The sequence below is a fragment of the Pinus tabuliformis genome, chromosome Q (assembly GCF_031772625.1).
Source record: "Pinus tabuliformis cultivar Carrire ecotype Pingquan chromosome Q, CPIR1, whole genome shotgun sequence".
Lineage (NCBI taxonomy): Eukaryota > Viridiplantae > Streptophyta > Pinopsida > Pinales > Pinaceae > Pinus > Pinus tabuliformis.
This window is the reverse complement of record NC_142296.1, coordinates 999,168,036-999,186,229: the sequence shown is the minus strand read 5'-3', so window position 1 is coordinate 999,186,229 and position 18,194 is coordinate 999,168,036. Positions and strand designations below refer to the sequence as shown.

Here is an 18,194-nt window from a genome sequence, read left to right as displayed (position 1 = left end):
TCCTTTCCTAGTCACAAGCTCATCTCCCATCCCCTCATTCCTAAAAAACACTTTCACTTACTCCCTTCATACACCTTAGCCTTGCAAACATGGACCAAGAAGACCGAGACTATGAGGAGGAGGAAAACACAAGCAGTGACACCTCAGCAGATAGAGCTAGGCAACAAAGAAAACCACACAAGGGAGGAGGATAGGCTTAGGATGCTGGCTGAAGCTTCCTTGGCTCATCAGAGCACATGATGATGGTGCTTCTCACCAATTTTGGGCAAATTTGGAGCAAATTTTGTCATTTGCAAATTTTGGATTTCAATACACAGGAAAACTACCTAAGCTTTTCCTAGGGGCACCCAATGAAGAAATGGTTTGCATTTTTGGATTCATAGCAATGAGGACATGCAGCCTAGCAAGTTTCAAAGTTTTTGGGGCAGAAATAGTCCACCAAAAGGTCAAAAAACACCCTAAAAATTACCTTTATGCCACTTTTTGGACACACAGAAGCAGTCTTGGGAGAATCAAGTTTTGAAGGGTCAAATGAGCTCCAAATGCAGAAATTACAAGTGTTTTGGAAATTAGACTTGAATACCTTTCTAATGAGCTATATTGGGCTCAATTTGGATGCCATGAAGGCCTCCAAAAGGGACCTGAAAGTGGCGCTGCGCTTTTGACTAGCGGCGCTGCGCTTTTGACAATTTTGCTCAGGGTTGCTATTTTTCCAGTTTTTGACAGTAATCATGCATTCTCTCTCATGGTGGATGATTTACCATTTTAAATGATGACTTGGCATGTAATTATGATAGGCAAATAGAGATAGAGGGTAGATTCATTGCTTTAGGAGTTAGTTTGAGCTCAAATGAATTAGTTTTTCACTTTTAGAGGCAAGTTGTTGATGATGCCTATATTCCTGTTTCTTGTTTAGTATCAGTTAGATTAGCTCCTCATCTTAGGGATTCGACCCCTGAGGATGGGAGAAGGTTGAATACTTGTCTATATCTTCTTCTTCTTTCTCTTTGTTGAAGGTTGGACTCTGTTGGATGCTTGGACCTTTATTGTACACCTTTGTAAGTAGTTTGGCAGGAGATTAATAAGAATTGCAGCTATTTTTATGGGATCCCTGTGGTATGGAGTTTTAGTACAATTTCTTCTTCTGTGATTATATATTTATATGTTTTATGTATGCCATCAATCATTTCATTGCTTCTAGTTGAATGTTTTCAAGTTTGATACACAGAAATCATTGCATCAGTGCTCTGCCTTGGGAAACCATTCACCATTTCATGTTTTCTGCAGTCTAGGAAGGATTCATGGTTTTCACATGCCCTTCTTAGCTTCTCACCAGTCTAAAACATCTCACCCTATCAAGCTCTTGAGTGCTAAAGGCTATGCCTACCTTGCCCTATTGAACACCTTGCAATTCTAACCCATTTCCCTAGACCTAAACTGTCCAGCTCCTCCTGATCCGGCAAAACCCCTTCAAAATCCAATCAAAACTTTCATGCTACTATACCTAGCCTAATATCCTTTACCAAATCCAGTCATTTTAGCTGAGATCCTTACAAAGAGAGCCTATCCCGGCCTAGTAGGGCTAGCTACTTGGCTAAGCGTGGTTTGTGGTTACCCTGGCTTGCCTCCCTTCAGCTTGAGGTTCAATCCAGGTGATAACACCGTGCACTCAAAGGTAAGTATCAAAGACTTCAAGCAACACCTAGTTCTGATGTACCACAATGGCCTACATAAATATATCTAAACAAAGATGGATTTCTTGGACATCTCGCCATTAAGAGTCACTTATCGATATGTTTCCAAAATTGAGCACAAATTTAATTAGAGAAATGAGTATGCATTTTTTTTGTTGAAAATCCACCGAAACAAAAGCTTGGAAAAGGTATCCCTAAATCACATAATGATGGAAAAGGTCAGGAGAGTAAACCTCAAGACAACTAACTTAAGTCACAGGTAAAGAAGGGTAGTGGGAAGTTCAAGGACATTGGAAAGTGGTGTACTTCCACAATAGCCCCTAACACAACGCCGATGAATGCCACTTGAAACAACCATTGTTGCTTGAGATGAAATAAAAATAAACAAAATCTAGCTTGGATTGCAATTTGGAGTATGATAAAGGAAAGAAAATCATTGATGCAAAACCTAGTGCTACAATTGCAACCACAAATATGCAACTAGAAGAGCCAGGGGAGTACCTCTTCCATTCATAGATGTGGGTTAAAGGGAACCCACTACGTTTCATTGTTGATAATCAGAGCCGAAAGAGCTTGATCTTAGCTAAGGTCATCAAGAGATTGAAGTTGTCGACAATGTTGCATACCCAACCATACACCATTAGTTCCTTAAGCCAGGAATGAGACATTTACGTTAGCCAATAATGTTGACTATCCTGAAGCATTAATCCCTTCAAATACGAGGTATTGTGTGATGCTACCCCATTAAAAGTTTGTCATGTTCTCTTAGGAAAACCTTATACATGAAGATGTCATGATGTTTGTGAGTCTTATACCCATACTATAGTTTTTACCATAGGAGTTCAACTCTATAGGGCACCCTAAGTAGTTTCGACCACTGCGACTTAATGGACCTTAGCAAAATAGTGTCGAAAGGTAATATATAACACTGCAAAGTTTTTCCTCTTCATGGTTTGGTTAGAAGGTGAAAGGAAGGTCACTCTGACCAACACAACCTTACCACAGGTCCTTTATACACAACATAATTAGGTGGATAAGATTATAGAGTCATATAAAGATATCTCTACTTCTCTTGTGAGGTGCCTCTACACTACTATGTCAAACTTTCAATTAAATTGATGCCTGGTGCTCTTTCACGTAATGTCCCAATATATATATATGCTTTATTTTGAAGGAGGAAAACAAGTGTTAGATTCACGAGCTCGTCCATAAGGGCCATGTTCAATTGAGTTCCTCAGCTTGCGAGAGCCCAACTATGTTGGTACAAAAGAAAGATGGGGCATGGATATTTTGTATTGAGTATAGATTCCTAAACAAAATCACTATCGAGAATAGATAATCGACTCCCTATATTGATGGTCTTCTTGATAAACTTAAAAATATTAAGTTTTTTAGTAGGATTAGTTTGAAGTCATGCTACCACTAAGTTCCAATTGAACAAACTAATTATGGAAGACAATATTCAAATCTAAACAATGTATTTTTGAGTAATTGGTCATGCCTTTTGGATTAACTAATGCCCCAACGACATTAATGAGGATGATGGATGATATATTGTGGCTACTCTTAAACTCTTTTATGGTCGTATATTTGGATGAAATCCTCATCTTCAGTTGAACCTAAGAGGAACACTTGCAACACGTTCAATATGTCATTAACACCTTGTGACAATGCAAGTTGGATGCCGATATGTAGAAATGCCACTTGGTATGTAGAGAATTCAATATTTGGGATACATCATGGATGAACATGGGATTCCATTTGGTATTGTTGATCTTTGATGACTCTAACAAAGCTATGCAACTTCTTGGGCCTTTTTCAATTATGTAATGTTGAGATTTTTTCATATCACTTGGCTATTAAGTCAATTAGCCAAGGGTGTAGCTAAAGCAAAGCTTGCCTGATTCACATTACAATAAAAAGTATTCAAGGATATGAAACACCACCTTTTCTCCACACTAGTCCTCACCCTGCTAGACTTGCAATAACCATTTGGGAATGAGATGTCTCTGACTATGATATTGATGTAATCCTAACTTGACAAGGACATTTGGTGGCCTATTATGATGAAACAATTTATGATATTGTTTGTAGGTAACACACCTCTGACAAGGAGATGTACTCCATCGTGAAAGCATGCTACCAATGGAAGCATTATATTGTGGGGAAGGAGAGGATCAAACACATTGATTAGAGGCCTTTGGAATCCATGTAGACACAAGGAGAGTTACTAAATGACTTCCATAAAAAAATGGTCCACATAGCTGTAACATTTCCACTTATACATCTAGTATAAGAATGGCAACACCAAATGTGTAATGGAATACCTTAGTTGGACCTTGATTTTGGTGTTAAACATAGTTCTTACCTCTTATGGCTATGAGACCTGTGGGTGGCCATACTTATACAACAATGACTCTGATATCATTGCTACATACTAGACATTGATCACAGGCAAAAAAGTTCCATACTTCCACCTGCTAGATTTTCTCTTGTGCTACTTGTGCCACCTTTGTGTTCTTTCTAGTGAGTGTGTCACGCTAATTTGGTAGACACATTATATTCAAGTGGCAATGCACTTTGGTGTGGAGAAGACAAGACCAATACTTAAAAATTATTTCTACTAGCTAAAGATTCTACCAGAATGTCAATTGATATATCAATTCATGCACTACTTGTGTTATTTCTAATCTAGCTATCAATAAGTAGGTGTTTTTCACTCACCTATGGGCCTTACACAATCACAAAGGTTGTGGGTGAAAAATGCTTTTAAATTGCGTACTCCCCCCCTTCCTTCGCTTGCACCTAGTATTTAATGTGGAACTGCTTCGACCATAATTTACACCTCCTTTGGACACCTTAGATGCGACTGAGTTGTTGGTCCCCACATAAATCAATCCTAATTATATTGAATAGGCTATAGTGAATAAGATCATGGAAATTGAGACAAAGGATGCCCGCTGGCAAAACATACAACTTTGCAAGTTGTCAAAGCACAACAACTTCTTCAACAAGGCAAGTGCCTCATTGAGAGCCAAATTCATTAGAATTTGCCCCATATAATGAGGGAACTTGACATAATGAAGACCATTGATTTCTAAGTGGGGAGGAATAATTGAGGTAGATATTGATGGTCACCCACCTCTTCCATTGAGTCAATGGTTCTCTATCTTCTTGGTATTTATTCTATGTTTTTTACTGTCCCAAATTTATGGGGCCATTTTGAGGCCCTAAATGATGTTCTTAGGGACATTTGGGGGGCTACAAATACCCTAGCCCCACCTAAAAGACATAATCCTCAATTAATTCTTTCTATCGAGCTATTGTACACCCCAAGTAGAAATTGTATGCAAAAGTTGAATCCCTGAGAAGTTGATGTACCAACTAACCACCTCAAGGCCTGGAAACCTTTTGGCACTTCATCTTCTAGGGTTAGAGTTTTGGACCTATAGAGTTATTTATTGATTTATTTTATGTTAAAAGGCCATTCTTTTGGTCTCTTGTAATATATTATGTGAATGAATGTAGTTGCCATCTGTCTCTCTCTCTCTCTCAAGTGATAAGCTACCACCATTCTTGCCATTTTGTGTTCTAAAGTATTGTGTTATTTTATTTATTAGTAGAAGTTTGGTTTTCACTGTATTATTGTGTTTTATGTTATATTTCTATATGTATGTGTTCCATTTCCTTTCTTTCCTTCCCTTTCATTCTTTATACAACCTAGATCTCCAACTCAATGATGACATAGTATCATATGAATGCATTTAAAATATATTAATGATTTGTATAGGTCCAAGGCCTTCTTTCCTCTATTATAGCCCAACTTTAACATCAATCACATGAATGCATATGGACATAATAAATACATCAACTTATGAAATTAAAACACGATTGAATAATTTTGTACATGATTCAATTTCAACATATATGTGTTATTATGATGACAACTTTCATACCTATAGGGTTGCCATCAAAATCTAAAGTTAACTTATTAGCTAGTGCCTCACGGGAACTCATGTATTCCCCTCATCAACCTATTGGCAAACCTACTCACAAGCAACCTATTGACATTATTTGTGCTATTTGTGCTTGATTGTCATAAGTAACAATATCATCAACATCTTCAACAATTATTAGTTGTACAACCAATCAACAACCATTTTAGCATAATGCCATACTCATTGCATATACAAAAACACACCACTATTTTCCAATGTGCTATTTCACTTTTATTCACAAGCATATTTGCATGCACATCCTAGCACATATTACTGTCCAATATTCCCACTAGTGCATACATATTTCAACTATTTTTCCTCGCATTTCAATATCAATCACATGGATTATTTATTTAGAGAAATATAAGCATCCTCATGGAATATTTATTTACAGAAATATAAGTAACATGGAAAGATACGTGTTTAATTAATTCTCCCTTCTAATTCATTTACATAGTAGGGAATTCCAAAGTACAAATATTTGACTCAATGGACTTATCATTCACATGATATATCATTGGCCATGAGTTTACCACCCAATTTAATAAAGGTTGGCTTATACACATAAAAATATAATTGCTAGTTCAAAAACATGCATTCTACAGAACGATCTAGATAGAATTTTAGGTTGGGAATAACTCCCTTGTTTTCTTCAATGCTTTCTTGGCAAAGCCTAAATTTCAATGTTGCCTCCTTCTTTAAATATTTTCAGCTGATGTGTTGATCCTCAAGCCTTGTTCAACTATGTGATTTTTTCTTCATTCCTTGGAGCGTTTTAAGACAATCTCTATTGTGTCACATATCATGTCTTACTAAATATTTATACATAGTGGAGTGCTTCATTCTCTTGATAATAACTCCCAAGTGAATTGAAGTTCATCATTCAATTCACACGATCTCATAATACTTTTAGATTTCTTTTGATTCTCAATAGCTTACTCCACTTCTTCGAGGCAATCCAGACATAAGCATAATTTGGCCCTTTTTCATCTACTACTTACGGGATAAGGTGAATCTTATGCAACTTCACACCCTTTATACATAAATTCTTGGTTGACAAACACCTTGGACTGCCATGCTCTTGCTTAGCTTATTGTGCCTTTACATCATTGCACAAGCACCATATGTGCAATCATTCATTGTCATTTTTACATCTAGGATGCTTATACTTCAACATAAACCTATTTCCCCATATTTAGGATACTTGGATAATAACCCACATTGACAAATTACCTTGTCAAATTAAGCTAAGAGGCTCTATTATGCAATTATTTTAGAGTAATTGGAAAATGCATTTCTTAAACTGGAGTCTTCCACTTTGTTTTCCTTTGAATGGATTTCCAATGCTCATACTCTTGTCTTGTTTGAAGTTCAAAATTTGAATTTACAACACCAAGAAGTTTACAACTCACTCATTTTCTATTCTTTTGTCATTGCAATTCAACATCAAGCACAATTTCCATCACCATTAGAAGAAAATTGGTTGATAATTGGACAAAATCCTATAGTATGTTTTGACACTATCCTCAACCACGAACACTTGACAACTTTGTTCTCATATTTTTTTATGTTCTAGTCATTTTTTGCATCTTTCTCATGATGACAACTTATCTCCTTTTGGCACATTTCTTGATGTTAGATAATGTGATGAAAATTATTATCTTTAAAACTATAAAGATTTGTGAAATTTTCACTAGGACAAAGTTATTCAAATTATTAAGGAGATAAAATATTGACTAGGGAAAAAAAATTCATTTTTTTGTCTCATATCATTTTTCCTTCTAATACAATTTCCAAAACTATCAAAAAGTGTCCCAAACTAATCGATTTTCTTTTTGGGTCCATTTTTCCAATTCCACTCACAATCTTTCAGAATATGCTCAAACAATTTTCTAGCTTTTCTCATCCCTACTATATCCCTTTTTGCCCAAATTTCATTGTGAACAAAGTTACTGGTAGAAAGTATTATCCCATCCTTCGAAAACTGCATTTTATCAATTTTGGGTAAAAATTGCATTTTATCAATTTTGGGAAATCCAATGCCAAACCTACAAACTTGAGCTCTAGGACAATTTCATAGATATTATCTTTGTAGACTTCCACTTGAAATATCAACTCTATTTGAGCTCATATGCTTAACTTATGCCCAAAAGAATATTTTGGCTCTAGACTTGGTTTTATAACTATAAATTTTCCACCATGTGGCAACATTTCATTTGTTGGTGGGTGTTAAATCCTTTTTCAACAAGAAAGCATTTATATTTCAAACATCATATTTGCCATTAGGTTTTTTTCAAAGTAGTATCAATCATGCTATTTCCAAACATTGATCCTATTCGAAGAATTTGATTACTTTCTTACAGTTAGGAATTCAATCACTTTGAAAGGTTGGTCATTAGGCCACTTTTAAATTATTTTCCAATTTGAAGGAGAAGGCCATTGATGAATTTTCAAATTTCCACATGATTTGAAGGGAAAGGCTATTGGGACTTTATGAATGAATGGCAATTGATGACTTTTTAAAAATTTGATTGATTCGAAGGCAAAGGCCATTAGGGCTCTTTGAAAGATTGGCCATTGGCCACCTTTTGAATTCCAAATTGATTCAAGGGGAATGGCCATATGTCCTCTTCGAAAGATCGATCATTGGCCATTTTTTGAAGTTTCACCCAATTTCAAAGAGAAAATACCACTTCAAAAACTCAACTCGAACTTCATTAGGTTGTTTCTAAAGATATGATTTGAGCTTCCACTAGACCATTTCAAAATATATGCCTACTCTCCATCAAGTAACTTTCAAACGCAATCCTCATCTTCAAATGAAATCTTTTAGGCTAATTCAAAGTTTTGCCCCAACTTCGAAGCAAAAACCTTCAACCTTCTTCCAAATATTTAGTTGAAAGTCAAAGGAAAAGGGAGCCATCAACCCACCTTGAAAGATGCGCTTTGAAATAAATGAAGGTAGATACATAGATATTAGGCCTCTATATATGATGAGCCATTAGTTCACTTTTAAAATTAGGCCCAATTTTGAAGAGATAGGCTATTAAGCCAATTTTCTAAAGTAACGACTAAGAAAAAGGAGAGAAAGCCCTAAGGACTAGCCAATCTATTCCTCTTAAATAAACATTACGTATTGGGTCCTTTCCAATGACATGCTTGACTCAAACAAAAATGATTTAAACCTTAAAGGAAAAGGTTAGTTGCAAAAGCATGCAGGATTCGATGACTTTGAAAATATCACCATGCTCCACATTGTATTTGCCCTTCAACAAAGCCAACGTACATGAATACTTCAAAATTGTACCTTTTAACAATGACCCAAATCCATATAGAAAGAAAGAAGAAATAAAGAAAACATTTTAATGCCCACGAGGCTAAAGATAGCCTATGGGATAGACTGCTTCTTCATCTGCTTGATGTATTTGGTCCTTTTTCTGTGAAGCTCCACAATAAATGCTCATAGCGTCTCGACAAACCCCTCGCTAAAGAGATTATCCCAAGAGCTAACTACCATCATATCTGCATAATTTTTCCTGTTGTCTTTGAAGGCCTCACATTCTAAATGAAATGTTTTTCTGTTTCCACTTTTCTAGAAGAACAAAAAATGCATACTCTTTCCTCCCACACTTCTTTTGGCCTTTTCCAACGCCCTGTTTCACAACGGAGTTGATGAGAATTAGTCCTTAACTAAGCAATAAGAATTTTGGTTCTCCAAGAGATATTGACCTCTATGTATACAAAACATAAATGCAAACCCACATAAATTTAAGGCTATTTGAATTTTGGAAATGTACACATCTAATTTATGCGACAAATCAGGAAAGCGGAATTTCTCAAGAGCATTTAATGTCTTAACACTCAACACTATTTCAAATTTGATGCATTCTAAGGTCATTCAAATTTACAAGTGCCTAGAAGCAAGCAATGCAACATAAGTACACATGCCTACATTCAATTAAACAAAAAATTCCACTTTGAAATTTTTCCATAAAAAATAACTCATTATCTCATCATTATGAGCATTTGAATTAACATAATTAAGTAGTTTTGACATGGGCATTTTGTCAACTATTGGCATGCAACTATAATTTATCTCTAATAATTCATATAAATTGCACTTATGAGTCTAGTGTTGGCAACTAGGCTCTAATACTACTTTGCCGTGTATTTGGATGCCTTTCTTGGCCATCGGGGAACTCCATATAGGTTAATTCTTTGATTAACCAATTATTAGGCAAAATACAAAACTCTAACAACAATTCCATTTCAAATTCATATACATAAATAATATAATGGCAAAACAACAATGCATATTTCAAATTCATACATTCCCCATTAAATTGAAAGCACCACACATCATATCACAAATAAAAACCATTCCAAATAGAGATATATATGAATACTTAACTATGAATGAATGCAATTCCAATGAACTAGTTGTTGAGGAGCAATTTTATGCCCAACCAAAGAATCAACTATGGATTCTAGCCCCAAACTAGACCGTGATACTAGAGAAGTGAAAGAAGTTGGCTAAGGATTCATGGCTCACTCATTCAACCCAATTATTCTTAGGCTCAAACAAATTGTTCATTGTAAAACTCGTTAGGTAACTATCCGACCATGACAACTCTGACACTCCCTTTCATTCCCTTACACAACGCAAAGAAGATATTTCCCACTCTGTTCTTAAGTGTCTGTTGAAGGAGTCTAATTTGTTTCCCACCTTTATGAACAACCCATCAAAGTTATAATCTGGGTCTTGGGCACTCAATGAGCAATGATTTAAAAGAAAAGGAACGATTTCCTAAAGAACCTAGCTTTTATGCTCCCCCATAATCATCTACCTTTGTTCTCTAGTTCACCATATTCTATTTCACAACTCAATTGGGTCATTCACATGTTTGAATCTTGGTCTCCAACATGAGAGAGTGGTTCCTAGAGCTACAACGATGTCTTTTGGCATGAGGCTATATGGTAGAATCCTAAGAAAAATGGTCACCCAAAATGGTAAGAATATGATGAAAGTGTGAGCCAATTCAATTTTGTATGAGGGAGTAGAGTGCATGACAATAAAGAAGGTTCATATTCCTACAAGGATGGATCCCCTTGCACTCCTTCCGTTTATTATGCTCAACTCCATGGCCTCATAGCTATGGAAAGTCGACTTCCCCACCAACAACCACAATCATTCAATGATCGACCTCTAAGTCAAGGATGGTGATTGAGATTTAAATAAAGCACATGGTAATAAGGGAAAAGGTAAAAGTCAAGAACTCAGGTAACTTGGGATTGCTTGTCACATATTGGACACCCTTTCTTCTTTCCCTCTAGTGGTATCATGGTGCCCTTCTTGCTTCCTCAAGCAACTATCACGGTAGATATGGAAAATACAACAAGCGCACAATAATCCTGATCCACCATAGGTTTCACGTGTATTCGACAGTTAGGCCTTGACTTTGAGGTCCACACTAGGAGCATTTATAATTTAATTACATTACTTATACATAGGGTCATATAACTCAACTCATATGACTTATGTCTCATCACATATCCTCATCAGTCTAATAATACATAATTTAAGTATTATAATTTAGGTGTTAAAGTAGGGATATTACACATAATACCAGTATGTCTTCAATAATACAACCTTGTAACATCTTCTTCTTTGCTTAACATATATTGCAACAACATCTAGCTCAATAGATGTCTTAGAGGAAAGCTACATCCCGAATGTATATGTTATGAGAAAGGTAAAGGCATTGACATCTGAATATCAAACAAGTGTAGAAATAACACAACATTGAAATGCTTCTAGAGAAAACAATGGGTGTGTATAATGGTAAAAGATCCTTGTTATGTGGTATGTTGAGCTCACTATGGGAGGAAGAAAGTGCATGCATGACACAATGGGAAGCTGCTTTGGAGAGTGTTTGCATATTGATTTTTGCAACCCACCCAAGAGATGGGTTGCAACTTTAATATGTCCCCACTATGTAAGAATTACATGTTTGATAAGATCCACAAAATTGTGCATTGTCGATTGCCAAAAATAATTTTGTGTAGTGTTCATTTCACCAATTAACCACCACAAGCTTAAGTGAAAGGCATAATCTCTACTCAAAACAAAAACTACAATAAAAGGTCACTCAAAATTAAAAGATAAAACTATATATAAAGATAAAGATAAAGATAAATACATAAAACTAAAGTCCAATAAGATATCATTATATAAAATATAAAAAATAAATACAAATATCAATACATTTGTTATTCATTGTTTTCTTCCCATTATCTTTTTGTTTCTTTAATATTATCTATATATTTTTTAGTAAACCAACCTAGATCCATCTTAACTTTCGATCTACCAAGCACTAAGAGGGATCAAATCTTTTGAGGTGCAAACTTTTTTTTAGAGCGAAAAGAGATTTGTTTCCTCTTGACACATGGCAGATTTAGAATTAAGATGAATGTAGGCTAGTTTAATTATCAACCTTTAAATAAACTACATTAGAGAAAATAACATGAAAAAAATATGTTACATTAGGAAGAATACCATAGACAAAACCATTTTAAATTATTTTAACTAAATAAAAATATTAAACATACACCTTCCTCTTAACATAATTACTTTTATTTTTGTTAGATTTTAAACTTTTGTAGTTGTCATCATCCACAATATTATGACATCTTGTCAATTTTTCAAATCTAAAAAAAATCCATCTTCAAAACATAATTATAAATAAAAATATCGTACTTAAATTAATATATTCGCAAATTATAATATGACAATACAACCACCAAAAAAATGAGTGTATTATGGGTGAGCAATACCAATACAATGATCCGTGAACAATACCAATACAATGATGAGAAGCGTTTGAGATTAGAGCACACAATTCTATTCTATAAACAAACAAGATAAAATTCCAAGAAAATGTATTTCTGTTGGTTTTTATATTAAAAATATGTAGAAATTTGGTTAAATTTCAAGAAAATGTTTTTATATTTTAAGTATGGTAAAATTTGGTTTTAAATCATTGTCTGGACTTCTTTTAGAGAGAAAAAAAACTAAACGAAATCGATTTATATTAATTTCAGTGTTTTACATATAATATGCACATCAATCGGATGACATTATTTGGGCATAGGCAACGAATCCAATAGTTAAAATACCAATTTTTAATTATGAAATATTTTTAATATTAAATATTTATGTGTTAAATATTTATTTAAAATTTGATTTGGGTGTTTGGAAATTAATCGTTTTTGTTTTGTTTTAAGGTCAAAATAGAGATCTCATTGCCCTGATGATGGACTCACCTAGCTAGTCCGAAACGTTGGTTTCATAAATTGTTCACAGGTTTTTCCACTAGCATAAAAAAAAGAAAAAAAAAAGAAGAGTTTGTTTTTTATAATAATGAAGAGTAATATGTTTATATTAATTCGTGTTCATTCGCGGTAAAAGATTGGGAAGTTCACAATTCGTGTACATTGTCATTTATGGACGTCGATGTATGTAGACTAGCCGTCCAAGCCCAATTTCTTTCTAAAACTACAAAAAACTGCTGATCTATTACATGGTTACTAGTATATACCTTACAAAACTGCCTTAAAAGCAAAATGCATTTAAAGTTCGACATCAAAAAACAGACATAACAACACACTAGTCATCCATAGCAGCAAGATGGTTGAGGTCATTTCCAGTTGTTTCATCAATAGCCTAAGAGTTTTGCCTTTCCAATTTGATTTGGAGTTCCTCAAGTTGATTGCGCAAAGCATCGATTTAGTCTTCCAACTTTCGAATCTCTTGATTCTTCTCAAATTGCCTCTCTTGCATTTCATACGCTTCCTCGTGTTGCAGCTGAAGACACCTCTAGAGATCTGCCAAGCCCTCCCGTAGTTCTAAGTGCTCTCTTTCATAAGACCCATAGTCAGGAGGAGTGTATGCTGCCATAGGTGGGCACTTCTCCCACCTCCTTTCTGAACAACTCGCCTTCCTACCCGAGCGTGGGTGTTAATGGCCCCAAGAGCCAGAGTCTGAATTGTCTATGAGAATATGATTCATCGTGGAAATTAACTCAGAGGGATTGTTCACAAAGATTCTTTGGGATCTATCCTAGTGTCTCAATTGACCCAGAGGAACAAAGAACCCAACAACACCTAGGATGAACAGACAATGGCAGAACTGATCCCACTCACCAACAATTAACTCTCCCTGCTTAACCAAACAGAAAATGACACCCTCCCCTGTAATTAACACACTCTCCAAAAGATGACATTCCTTAGCCTGTGTGAAGGGGCTGCCCTCCACAATCAGAATTATCCCTTGACTACCTCGACTCTGCCAATGGATCCTTGCACCAACAACCGTCAGGACAGAGTCAGACTCTTTCATATTGCAGAAGTTAAGACCGTTATGCCACCATTTATAGAATTTTCCAAGCTAAAGCCTCATGAGAAATTGAAAGACTGCAGGCTTACCTTCGGGATCCCAATGCTCCACCATGATTGTCCTGATGTCTGAAATGACTCTAGCCTTATGCAAATTCTCCTTCCCTTGCGCGAACCATCTGTTCCCAGAGGGAGTAAATGCAACACTCATTCTGAGAGATTTCGCATGGTGATGGCTTACTTGCTCCTGCTACGGATCCAGATACGAGGAGTGAATTGCAGAGTTCCCACACTTATCCTCTCCATCGTGCCAAGTGTACCAACTTGCTGAGGAATGCAACCACAGGTCAAGTGAGAGGGAACGAATATGCTCTGATGACGTCAAATGTGAGGGGAGAAGGGGCACATAAAGAGAGGATGGATGTGATGGGGACAGGGAGGTCAGGTGAAGGAGGGGAAGCTGCGATGGTGGGAGAGGTGGTCGGGAGAGGGAGGGCGAAGAGGGGGTGATGTGGAGGGTGAGGTGGGGGAGGGAGAGACGGGGGGAGGGAACCATGAAAGAAAGGGCAGAACCCCACAAGGGGAGGGGAGGGGCAATAGAGATTAATAATGCCATTAATTCCATGATTTTTGACTTATGTGTCCGGATTTTGGAGTAGGAGGAGAGAATTATCATCAACTTTATGACTTTCATGGAAATAATTAGGGAATGAGAAAATATCCGTCTATTTCATTGACCTTGCTGCACCTTTCTTCCATTTGGTAGGCCTTGTTGGCTTGCATATCTGCATCCTTGTTTTGGCCTCTTAGGATGTGAATTTTTTTATCTTCCCAAAGGGAGGAAACATGGCGTGGGTTCTCTTGAGTATGTGATTCAGTTTGTTGTTCTGAGTTGCAGAGTTATAGTTCATGTGTTTTATGACCAAGAGGGAATCCCCCAGGACATTCATTTCCTTAATACATTTTTGCTGAGCTAAGGTAAGACCAAGATACAATGCATAGGCTTCCACTTGGTTATTTGTCTTCTTGCCCAAACCGTAGACATACTTATCTTTAATTATTCCTTAATGAAAACCCCTCTCCCCTACCACCCAAAATTAATTGTTTTTTATATAATATATAAAAATTAATTATTCTAGATTAAAAAATAACTAAAATTTATAAATTTTTAAAAAATCATAAAACATCTGTAAATACTTTTTATTTTAGTATTATAAAAATCATAATATGTCGGAATGTGTTTCAATCTTTTCAGGCATCTAAAATAGCGATCACATGCATATTGGTGATCAGCCTCCTGGACTCACTCAAACCATAGTCAAAGCTCCCAGTACTTTCAACCAAAACTTATTTCATTAATCACACCGGTTAAAATAAAATAAAATAAGAATACTAAATCTCAATTCTTTTTATTGTGAAAAAAAGAGTACGTCGAAGGGATTGAGCGTCAGTCCATCCTTCGGCCTTATCCCCAATCCCAAAAAGCCAAGGTTGGCAACGTCTCAAACTGATTTCTGCGTACGCAGATGAGCCGGGAGAAGTTGTAGTAGAATTTACTCATACAACATACAGTAGCCTGTCTGTACCCAATGGAGATTCAGGCATTGACCCACTTAACGAATGCAGCTTCTCTGATATCAATTCGAAATCCATCCTCAAATTCGAACAAAACACCACGTGGGTCATCATTATCACCCACCCGTCCATTCCCTCAAAGGAGCAATTTCTGGGGACATACAGCCCAATTCAAGCCTCTAAACCCCCAAAATAAATCTCATGGAGGCGCCCATTTGGTCAGAATCCAATGCGCAATAAGCAGGAATAAGAAGGAAGAAACTGTTGAAAAAGTGAAGAAACAGCTGGAGAATTGCTACCTAGTAGCAGGCATCAAATACACTGGCTTGAACGTGAAACAGCTTCAGGAACTTAGAAAATCCCTTCCAGAGACCACCAAGTTGATTGTGGCGAAGAATAAGCTTGTGGGTAAAGCTATTGAGGGCACCCAATGGGAGATTCTCAAGCCCTGCATGAAAGGAATGAATGCTTGGATGTTCGTCCATTCCGAAGAAATCCCGGCATCCCTGAAGCCTTACAGGAACTTTCAGAAGCAGCAGAAGCTTGAAGAGAATGATTTCACCGGGGCCGTTTTCGAAGGGAAGTTTTATGCTCCCCAAGAGTTTAAGGCCTTGGAAACCATGCCTACAAGGGCAGAAATCTATGCCAAGATCTTGGGCTCACTGCAGAGTCCTGCCATAGGACTTATAAGTACCCTTCAAGCTCCTGCAAGGGATTTGGTGTTTACATTGAAGGCTTATGTTCAGAAGCTAGAGGACGAATCTGGAAATACAAGTAATTCATAGAGGTTGCCAATGGGAGAACCTGTGTTTTTTCCTTTCAAGTTGTAAGTACCATAAAGTTTATTTTTGTTCATGAAACTGAAGTAATGTATAACTTCTTTATTTTTAATTGATAAAGGCTTAAAATGTTAATACCAAGTCTGAGACAAAGTATATGCTACTGGTTTAAACAGTAAATAAGGATAAGGCCTACCCAGAGCATGTAGCTGCTGGTATTATAACAAAAATACCAAGTCCACTGGTCCAAGTACCTGAAAAGGCTTACGTACTATTACCGTAAAACAAAATCCAAGATATCAATGATGATATCCAAGGAAGCAAACTTCCGTGGCACTTAGTTTAACAGAGGCAAAATACGTGGCAGCCAATACTGCTAACTGTGAGGCCACGTGGATTTGCAAGTTACTTCTAGGATTGTTGGGTTAGGAGTTGGACCCAATGAAAGAAGGAGCATTTAGCCAAACCCAAGGTTGGATCAGAAAGCCCTGTGATCAATGATGTGAGAAATCACACTCATGAGTTGAGGTCAATACTAAGGAGTGCCCAAAAAAAAAAATCTTTGTTTGAATTTTTATTAGCAAACATAGGTTTTTATAGCTGTACATCAAGAGCGCTCTGACTCAACCAACTAAGAGAGAAAATCTCAAAAAAATCCTAAAAACTAACAACTAAGCATACAAATAGAGATACTTATAGCATCTCTTGAATTTTATTAGCAAACATAGGTTTTTATAGCTTTACATCCAGAGCGCGCTGACTCAACCAACTAAGAGAGAAAATCTCAAAAAAATCGTTAAAAATATTATATGATCGGCATTAATAATCCTTATCAAGGCTCTTTTGTATTGAATTACTCTCTTTTGAGTCACTTTGTCCTATTCTAGATGCATGACCTCTTTTGGGATGTCTAGTACTTAGATGGGGTTTCCCTACCACTCCCTCTCTTGACTTTAGTGTTTGTTTCTCGATTTGACCTTGCTATATTCTCTGGGGCACTCGGTTGGCCTGTCATCCATTGTTTGTGGTCTATCTTAATTGGTTAGAATGCTTCACTTTTGGCCATCAACAACTCAAGTTTGTTTAGGAATGCTTAATTGGGGTCCACTAGGTCAAACCTTCCTTTAACCGTTCCCTTGTTTCATTTGTCACACACCATGGAAATTTGGAATTGAGCCAATAAATGAGATAAATACCTATGGTATGAGCCTTTGAACTCTTCGTTCTTGGTCAAAACCTATGGTACACTTCCTCTATAGGGAACACTTCTCTAAACAACTAGGCCAACGCTCACTTACACCTTGAGGTTGTTCCCTTTCCTACTCTTTGTGAAGTCTTTTTGATTTCCATGTCTCTTTTATTATATTCTAGATATATTACTGGATTAGCACCATATTTTGATTTGGATCTTCTACATCTTCTCCACTTACTCTTGTCATCACCAACACCTCTATAGGTTTCTCTTGTTTTCGGTTTCGTATATTCCTTGAAGGCTTGTTGTCTCACCCCCATGGTATCTCCATTGGCTTTGTCTGCTCGTACATTGGATGATTCAATTCTTCTACCTAAAGGGAGGTTCCAACAGAAATAGGGCAAGAGATCTATCACTTGTTTGAGGACACTTTGGGTCTCCATACAACAATCGATTGTTTCATCATTTTATATAGTAGATATAGGGTGTTTTATTCTGTTATATTGGAGATGGTTTAAACTTTTAAAGTATGTTTTGCTAGAGGGTGTAGTAGCATGCATAG

The 18,194-nt window shown here is 36.4% G+C and overlaps 1 protein-coding gene across 1 annotated transcript; it reads left to right on the top strand.

Annotated features, from left to right (window-relative positions):
* The first annotated feature begins 15,505 nt into the window (after window positions 1-15,505).
* LOC149222835 (large ribosomal subunit protein uL10c-like) lies at window positions 15,506-16,575 on the top strand. The gene has a single exon (XM_089385644.1). It carries the CDS (start codon window positions 15,676-15,678, stop codon window positions 16,444-16,446), a length of 771 nt encoding a protein of 256 aa, XP_089241770.1. The 5' UTR covers window positions 15,506-15,675; the 3' UTR covers window positions 16,447-16,575.
* The last annotated feature ends 1,619 nt before the right edge of the window (window positions 16,576-18,194 follow it).

What these genes read in the sequence shown, in the direction of transcription:
- LOC149222835 (XM_089385644.1), top strand. Translation starts at nt 15,676, where the DNA reads ATGGAGATTCAGGCATTGACCCACTTAACGAATGCAGCTTCTCTGATA.